This window comes from Pteropus alecto, unplaced genomic scaffold (assembly GCF_000325575.1).
Source record: "Pteropus alecto unplaced genomic scaffold, ASM32557v1 scaffold15, whole genome shotgun sequence".
In the NCBI taxonomy this organism is placed as follows: domain Eukaryota; kingdom Metazoa; phylum Chordata; class Mammalia; order Chiroptera; family Pteropodidae; genus Pteropus; species Pteropus alecto.
In genome coordinates this window covers 1,155,743-1,164,803 of record NW_006436286.1, presented here as the reverse complement: position 1 = coordinate 1,164,803, position 9,061 = coordinate 1,155,743, and the positions used below count along the sequence as shown (strand labels likewise).

The following is a 9,061-nucleotide window of genomic DNA, read 5'->3' as shown; positions in this document are numbered from 1 at the left end:
CCAGGGTGTATTTGTCCCGGCGGCTCCCAAAGCTTGGTGTGCGGGATAAAGGCCATGTTTAGCGAAGAGATGACCCCAGTTGGGGGACGACAGAGATTAATCGGACTCGACGCGGAGTCCGGAGCAGGTGCTGGCGGCCCGCGGTCCTCTGTCATCCCCGCTCGCCGAAGCACCGTGGCGTGTGCCCCTCTTGGACACTAGATCGACCGCGACTCCTACCTCACCATCTACGAACCTGATGTCAGGTTCTTCGGAGCCATCGATCGCTTCTCCCCACGGGCGACAGGCACCCGCCATGGCCTGCCTGTGCGTCACCGTCAGCCACAGGACGAGGCTCAGGTTAAGCAGGAACCTTAGTCAGCACGCGATTTCCTGCTGGGAATCTTGGAATCCCTGGCCCAGCCGTGTAGGGCCCCCCTCTCCAGGAACGGCCTGTTCCCGTGTGACCAGCGGGATGGGGGTCCACGCCCCGACTTTTCTACCCTTTCTTTTCTCCCACGCCGTTGGGCGGGTGATGGCTTAAACTCATAGCAGGAGATTTCGTCACCTGCAGGTCCTGTCCCCCAGAGACGCCCCGTAACGCAGCCCTGGAGCCAGCTCCAGCTAGTCGGGGGAAAAGCCGAGAAGGAAGACAGTGAGAACCACGTGTCCACTGGGCTAGAACAACCCCAGGGTGGGCAAGAACCGGCTCGGGGGAAGAGGGCAGTGGCAAATGCCCCGTGCGAGGCAGACGCTCAGGGCTACTGTCACAGGGTCTGCATGACGGCCTTCGTGGGGTGGCGTGGGATGTGTGGGGTTCCGCCACCAGCCCATCACTAAATGGGTAGCTGCGTTTACACGTCTCACAGCTGCAGACCTCACGCATGCGCACCAGCACAGGGCTGGCAGGTGTAGGCGTGTGCTGGGAACGCATCTGCACCCGGAGTCCCTGGACCAGAGCCGGCTGTGTGTCTACGGGGCCCAGGGCGACACGGGACTCCTGACTCCTGGTTCAAAACACAGGCAGAATAGGCTTCCTGTCTTCCACGCGCTCTCTCTCAGCCCGGCGTGGGGTCTTTACTTGCTATTTAATGTCATACGCCCCCACCCCCATGCACGGGGACACCTGCGGGGTGAGTGCACACACTCAAAGGCGCCCAGGGCTGGCACCCAGCCCCGAGTCTCCCTGCCCCCACCCGGAGCAAAGGGTGGCCACAGTTGGTCACTGCTCGGGTGGAGGAGTGAGCAGCCGAGGACCGTGCGCGGGAGAAGGGGCGTGGGAGGCGGTGGGCAGTGGGGTCCCACGTGAGTCGAGGCCGTGACCCCCAGAGCCTGCTGCCCAGCCTGTCACATTTCCTCGCAAGCTCCAGTCCACGCTAAATGATTAAGCCTTTCGGGGTGCCCCCTGCAGGGGACCCGGCACAGGCCCCGTGGCCGCCGCGGCCTCACGCCCTGTCAGACACGCGCTCTGCCCCCAGCTCCCCGCGGGGCCAGCCGGCCGGCCAGGGCACCCGCGAAGGCCTCTCCCTCTCTCCGCAGGGGCGGTGAGGGCCTCCAGCATCTTCCCCATCCTCAGCGTCACGCTGCTGTTCTTCGGCGGGCTCTGCGTGGCCGCCAGCGAGCTCCACCGCAGCAGGCACAACGTCATCCTCAGCGCAGGCATCTTTTTCGTCTCCGCAGGTGAGTGCCGGCCCCCGCTCCCCGACCCGAGCTCTGCACGGACACCAAGCCCAGCTGGGGCCACGGGGACCAGGCGACGCTGCCTCGGGGACAAGCCAGGGGCCGGCCCAGCCCAGGGTGGCATGAAGGAGGGAGGGGGAGCCGGGGTGGCCAGGCCGCTCGGAGAGGCCGGGGCTGAGTGTGAGATGGTGTGCACACGCACTTGCATGCGGGGCCGGGCCGTGGACTCGAAGGGGTCCAGCCTCCTGGCCGCCCGCCGCCCCGGGCCCTTTGCAGCGTGTGTGCCGGTTAACTAGGGTTCACGCCTCTCTGAGAGCTCAGATCCTCACGTTACTCCGAGCATCTCTGGCAGCCCCAGACACTCTTGGGGAAGGCCAACGACAGCCTTGACCAGAAGGCGGCCCAGGTCACGAGGAGGGTGGGGAACGGTCTTAAAGAAGGGGGTTCCCTCTCCGCCCCCCTTCATCTCCACCCCCCCACCCCGCTTGCCTCGTCCTCCTCGCTTTCCGCGGAGTCTCCATCCCGCCTCCATCTCTTCCCGCCCCGCCCCCCACCAACGCCAAAGAACGAGGCGGGGCAGGACGTGGGACTAGCAGACGGAGAGGGGACTCGACCGTCCGCTGATGACCTTCGCGCTTTGCCCAGTCACGGCAGAATCTTTGCTGGGACAGAGACCGAGAGGAAGAGTAGAAAGCGGTGGGTGGGAGGGGCCTCCCCGCCCGGATTTGCGTTCCAGCCGCCCCTGGGGCCAGCTCCCTGCGACTCGGTCCCCTTTGCTGTGGCCGTGGGAGGACGGCCGGGTGTGGGAATCACGGCCCCTCTGAGGCCTCGCCCCCCCGGTCCCCACGCCTCCCCGTCCGTGAACGAGGAAGCTGGCCTGCATCTGAGTCTCCAGGAGCCCACTCCAGCCACGGACCAGGGAGAAAGCCGCCACGTGGTCGCCCCAAATCGGGCTGTGGCCCCCGACCTCGCTCTGGGTGGACCGAGGGCCACGCCGGGCGAACTCGGGGACCGGCCCTGCTTCGAGGCCCATTCGCGTCTCTGGCGGCCTGAGCAGACCGCCTCAGCTCCGACGGGCCCGGGGTGACGTGCTGTGCTGATGTGAGCGTTTCCTGCACAGATCATTATTTTGTCCCCCGAGGGGAAGAGTGTGCCGGCAGCAGCTTTCTCCTCATGAGAGGTGTCATCAGACTTGGCAGGTCGATGACACGCGTGGGGACTGGGAGCCACCAGGGGCAGTGGCGAAAGCCAGAGCTTGGCGTCGAACCCTAGACCCGCCCCCGCGGTCTCCCCAAGGAGCCCAAAGACCTCAGATATTCTACCCGTAACACGAAAGTTCTGGGGGATTCTGGACTCTCTAAGGCTGTTCTTCGCTCAGCAGTGACCAACCCTTTGTGAAGCACCTACTATGTGCCAGACGCTGAGGAGTGCGGGCTGTGAGGCCAGGCCGCCCACTCCCTCCCAGCTGTGCCACCTCCTGCAAGTCTCTTACCCTCTCTGGGCCTCGGTTTCCTCGTGTGGAAAATGGGGTTAATGACGGCCCTGCCTCTCACGGCGGTTACGACGTCTAAATGGCTTGGTAAAGTGCCCAGAACTGCCGAGCGCACAGGAGCCGCTCGATACCCCGCAGCCGCCATTACTGACATCGTTCCATTCAATCCTCAGGCCCCCTCGACGCCAACGCACACGGGGCGCTCTCGCTGTGGGTCGGGTCCTGGACGGGCACGTGGGGCCATGGCAATGAACGGGGTTCGCCTCGTCCCTGCCCTCCGGGGACTGATGCCCTTGGGGCAGGGAGGAGGTGACGGCCCACTCTACACCCAGGGCGCAGGGACGGTCCTCGGCTCCCATCCCGCCCCCGCCGACTTGGGGCGTTATCCCTCTGTGCCCCCGTTTCCTGTCTTGCAACACTGGGCTGAGAAGACACACGTACAGACTTCGCGCGGTGCCCGGCACGTGGTAACTGCCCCGGGGACAAAAGGCAACTCCCACAGCTTCCCGCCTCGCTTCGCCTGGTCTGACATCTGAGCTCATTTCCATTTTTTTTTCTTTTCTATTCCGGGTAAGACTTCCTTCTGCAGCTCCCGAAACTTTGCCGCCGGCATTTCCCTGCCTGCGGAGGGCGTCCGAGGGCGTCCCTGGACGCCGCCTTCGGCGAGCTGAGACGGCTTCGAAGGCTGTCTGCCATTAACACTTAAAAATTCCTGTGGCGCCCGGTCTCTCCTCCTTATTGTATCCATACTCGTTTTAATATAAAGGAACGTGTCTGCTCTACCAGTTTTCGAGCCGAGCTGACACTTCAGGACGAGGACCTGCTTTTCACCCCGTAGCTTTCCGCAGCCCACGCGGGGCCGGCGGGGCCAACCCGAATGAGGGACAGCTCAGCGATCAGAACTCGCCACCTAGCTGCCATGTGCCTGGGCCGGGCAAGGCCACAGGGACACAGGACAGAGGCCGCCCTGGTCCTGCCCTCCAGCCCTAGGTAGTGTGTGGCCAGACGTCACCTTCAGAATATTCGCCCCCCGCGGGCATGTGCACCACTGGTCGGAATGGAACCAAACCCGGAGGCCGTGCTATGCCAAGCCGGAATGCCTTGGATGCTGGACTGTGGGGAGATCGTGGGGTCCCCAGGAAGAGAGCGAGATGCTCACGGAACAGACGGCGGACTTGGGAGGCCACTGGACACGATTATTTCCTGATGGGAGCGAGGGTTCAGCCTCCAGGTGGCCTAAATTTGGAGGCGAGAAGATGCCAGTCGATGTAGTGGCCTCTCTGAGCCGTCGTTGGGCATCAGAGCCCAGACGAGGCCCTTGAAGCTCAGGGACAAGGGAAGATGGCCTGCCTTTGGGGCAGTGACGTGAGAAGCGGCCACACGTGCACGGCCCTCAGCCCAGGCTCCGATGTTCCTTCTTACCACTCCCTGGGGGCTCGGTCCCTCACCCACTCCTGGGGCGGCTACTTCCCGTGCCGGTCCGTTGGCACTTGGGGACACTTAGTCTGCAGACTTTGCCCACCGGGGACAATAGCTTCACGTTCCCCAATTCTTGAGACTTGGACCATAACTGGCCTCGAGCAGTTTCTTACCCTGTGCAGACATGAAGACTCGGTGGGTTCGTTAGCGTCCCAAACGGCATCTCCAGCCCCCGTGTGTCCCCCGGATGGTGACTCCCCAGAGGCAGTCCCAACTCGCCGTGCCCAGGTCTCTTCTCCTCTCTAAGCCTGTTCTCTCTGCTGCCCCTCAAGAGGCCACCGATGTCCCCGTGGCCCGCGCCGGAGCCCTAACGAGTCATTGCTTCCCTCGTGCCCCAGCCCGTCATCTCGGCTCAGCTCTCCTGCATTCGAGGACCCAGCACAAACGTCACCTTGTCTTCGAGGGGCAGCGGCTTAGTCGCCCTCTCTCCCCCTGGTCCTGAGCCATGTGTCCGTGTCTCTGCCTTTTGCCGTAATTACGTTTGCACGGTGGTCTCTGGCGAGGCACTCGAGGCAGGGGCCTGGACCTCACTCGTGTGACCAAGCCGCTGGCTTCCCGCCGAACAAACACTGAGCGCCGACGGAGGGGCCGCCGCCGAGGGGACAGGCGAGCGCTCCGAGCTGAGCCGCACCTGCCATGGTGCAGAGCCGGCGGCGTCTGCAGCGGAGGGCTCGCCACCTGAGACCCGACTCCTCGTTTCCCAAGAGACGGACCGTGTGGAAGAGCCCAGCCCCTGGGGTGTCCCGTCCACGAACCCACTCCCCCCCGTCCCCATCACCTCCGCCGTCTCTGTGACTGTCCCCAGACTGCAAGGGACAGTCTCCTCTGAGGTCTCTAAGCACCGTGTTCCTCTCTTTGCCTCCCCTAGGGCTCAGCAACATCATCGGCATCATAGTCTACATCTCGGCCAACGCCGGGGACCCCGGGCAGCGCGACTCCAAGAAGAGCTACTCGTACGGCTGGTCCTTCTACTTCGGCGCCTTCTCCTTCATCATCGCGGAGATTGTCGGCGTGGTGGCCGTGCACATCTACATCGAGAAGCACCAGCAGCTGCGCGCCAGGTCCCACTCGGAGCTCCTGAAGAAATCGACTTTCGCCCGCCTCCCCCCCTACAGGTACAGATTCCGGCGGCGGTCAAGTTCACGCTCCACGGAGCCCAGGTCCCGGGACCTGTCCCCGGTCAGCAAAGGCTTCCACGCCATCCCCTCCACCGACATCTCAATGTTCACGCTGTCCCGGGACCCCTCGAAGATCACCATGGGGACCCTCCTCAACTCTGAGCGGGACCACACTTTCCTACAGTTCCACAACTCCACGCCCAAGGAGCTCAAGGAGTCCCTGCACAACGACCCGGCCAACAGGCGCACGACGCCCGTCTGAGCGCCCTCGCCCCCACCCCCACTCGCCGCCTGGCGGGGGCGCACAGGCGTGTCTCTGAGGTTGCATGGCATGGTCCTCGTGATGGTATCACTTTTCACAAAGAATGAAACCAAACGGACTCCGCCCGATCCCACACCCCGTCCTGCGCCCTCCAGGCCCTGACCCCTCCGTCCCTCCCAACTTAGAGCCGAGCCCGGGCCACCCTCCCCTCTCCGCGTCTCTGTGGCAGGTGTCCCCCCCCCCTTTGCTGGAAGGACCTCCACGTTCTTCTCTCCTTAGAAGAGGACTCGACCCAAGGTCACGGGTGGCGGCTCATGGGCGGGTCCCCGACCCCCCAGGCGCGTACTCGGCTGTCCCCGTTGTCCACTCACACAAAACCCTCGGGGCGCCAACCTCGTGTGATTAAAGGTTTCTCCTTGTTGTAACTGACCGAGAGGCTGTCCTGTCTTCCGCGCGCCCCACCCGCCTGCTGCCCAGCCCTGTGCTGCCAGCCGAGCCTGGCTCATCTGCTCTCTGGCCGCAGGGGAGGCTCCCCCTCCACCCCTCGGGGCCGGCAGCGGGCTCCCACCGACGTCCAAGTCCATGTGGCCCCTCACCCGACTCTCTGGGGTGCAGCGTGTTCAAAGGCCTGGTTCTTGCACCCAGCAGCTCTAGGACCTGGGGAGGCCCAGCTCACCCTCGAGCTCCTGTCTCTTCTTTAAAACGGAACATGGCATAGAGCATCTCCCCACCACGGACCTGTGAGGCTTAGTAAGGTGTCACGTGTAGAATGGTTAGCACACTGTAAATTATATATACAGATTTTTAAAAATTTTCGGATGGATTCTAGATAGAATGAGCATGGCATTCATCCTCCAGGATATTGTAACAATAAAAACAAACAAACAAACAAAAAAACATGGCCCGCAGGGCTTACAAACCAGGCACGTATTCCTCCCAGTCTAGAGTCTGGAAGTCCAAGGTCAAGGTGCCGGCCAGTGGGTCTTGGTGAGGGCCGTCTTCCTGTCTTGCAGATGGCTGCCTTCGTGCTACGTCTTCGTGTAGTGGAGAGAGAGAGAGAGAGATCTCTCGTCATCTTCCAAAGCCACCAATCCCATCACAAGGGCCCCACCTCGAAACCTTCACTTCGTGGGTTAGGGCTTCAACACAGGCATATGGGGCAGGGGGCGGGACACAATTCGGTCCACAGCATGAAGGCGACGGCCAGTGGGGGCTGGTCGGTGTGGGGGGATGGGCGTGCTTTGCACAGGCTCTGGGGGCGCTGGGGTTGGGGGGACAGTGGAAGAGCTTTTGAGTATTCAGTAGCAGACGGCACGGGAGATGGATGTCACCTCTGCCGACATTGAGTTCTTGGAGCTTTGGCACACCCCTGGCCACCCTCGGGGACAGAGCGTGGTCACAGGCGCTCACGCGGCCCTACGCCTGCACCGCGCCCATGCTGTGTCACTTCATCTGCCCTGCCGTCCCCACACGCCGACGGGGAAACCGAGGCAAGACAGGCCGTGCAAGCCCTGGGAGCCGGCCGCTTGCCCAGAACCACACGGCGACCCTGACCGTCCAGCGCCGGCCGGTAACGACCCAGCTCTGCGTGCCCACCGCACTCACGCACACCGACCACCTCATCCGACCCTTCAAAAAACCCGCGTGCGGCGGGAATTGCCCCCGGGGAGGAGGCGGAGCCTCATGGAGAGCCGGTGTCTTGGGAGCCGAGGACCAGGGCCAGCACGGACCCCCGAGCCTCCACCTCTGAATCTGACCGTCATCCCCTTGGCCGTTTGCAAAGTCGGTCATTTCAGCGCGGCCCTTGTGACGCGTTTCCCATCCGCGTGCCACCTCAGCGACGAAGACCGAACGTTTCTCTTTACATCGACTCGCCTTCTGCTTCGAGAAGTGTATCCTGAGAGTGATGTCAATGTCACTGCCATCGAAAGAAAACTGGAATTATGGTCATCGACACGAGGTCACTGGGAGAGTAAATACGGTGGCGACAACACGGTCACCCCACATTCTAGCTGCCGCCTGCTCTGAGCTGAGGGCCCGCTGCCTGCTCTTCGCAAAAGGATGGAACCCAACACGTTAGAAAGACGTTAACGGTATCCTCACCCCGGCGAAGACGCTTCCCTGGGCTTAATCAGAAGAGTCACAGAGACGCGGAAAGGGAGTTAGGGTCCCACGGCAGGACTCGAGGCTCTGTACCGCCCAGCGGGCATCCCGTGCAGTGACCTCGGCCCGCCCTGGGAGGGGGCCGGAGCTGAGAGGCAGAGCAGGCGGGTGGTGAATACTGGGAGGTAGGAGAGGCGGCCCCCTGCAGCCCCAGGAATTAGCGGGGCCTCTGGGTGGTGGGGCAGGGACAGAGAGAAGGTCCCAGGGGCTGGACCAGCTGGACGCCTGCTCTGGAGACCAGGGTGCAAAGGCCAGAGAGCTGGAGGAGAGAAGCGGGCGTCCGACCCCGAGGAGGACCCCCACCCACCCCCACCCCGCTCCACTAGGCCTGGTCCTTGCAAGGCTTTGGTGCCTGGGCCTGAGCATCTTTGCCAGAAGGCCGCTCAGCGGACCCAGCTGGCTGGCCTCAAGTTAATGTCCACATGACCACCACGATGTGGCCTTGCGCCGTCAAAAGCACACCAACCAACAACTTTAGCCCATGCCCCGTCACATCATGCTACCGGCACGCCAGCCCATGTCCTCGCCGCCTCTCGGTCCCCTGACCCGGCCAAATGCACTCCTACCCCAGGGCCTTTGCACGGTCGTTCCTGCTGCCTGGACCTCTTCCGCCTCTTTAAGTGGCTTCTCACCCTTCGGGTCTGAGCTGAGAAGTCGCCTCTGCCGTCCTTCACCAGCTCTCGAAAGTAGATCCCGTTATGCTTCAGGGAGGTCCATGCCGTGCCCGTGACAGCTCAGACGCCTGTCATTGTGTGTATCTGTTTATTTACTAGGACTTATGTTCTGTGAGAGCTGCGTGCCTGCTTCTTTTTCCACTGTTGCCTTCCATGCCAAGCAGGAAGCTATTCACCCGGTGATCACATACCAGAGGGAAGGAAGGAAGGAAGG

The 9,061-nt window shown here is 62.9% G+C and overlaps 1 protein-coding gene across 1 annotated transcript in view; it reads left to right on the top strand.

Moving 5' to 3' along the window:
• Positions 1-6,406, top strand: part of CACNG3 (calcium voltage-gated channel auxiliary subunit gamma 3) — a 55,791-nt gene extending 49,385 nt beyond the window's left edge. The window contains exons 3-4 of the mRNA XM_006912518.1: positions 1,519-1,659; positions 5,499-6,406. Of these exons, the coding sequence (XP_006912580.1) occupies positions 1,519-1,659; positions 5,499-6,010 (653 nt within the window). The 3' untranslated portion in view covers positions 6,011-6,406. The remainder of the gene's footprint in view (positions 1-1,518; positions 1,660-5,498) is intronic.
• Positions 6,407-9,061: the final 2,655 nt, after the last annotated feature.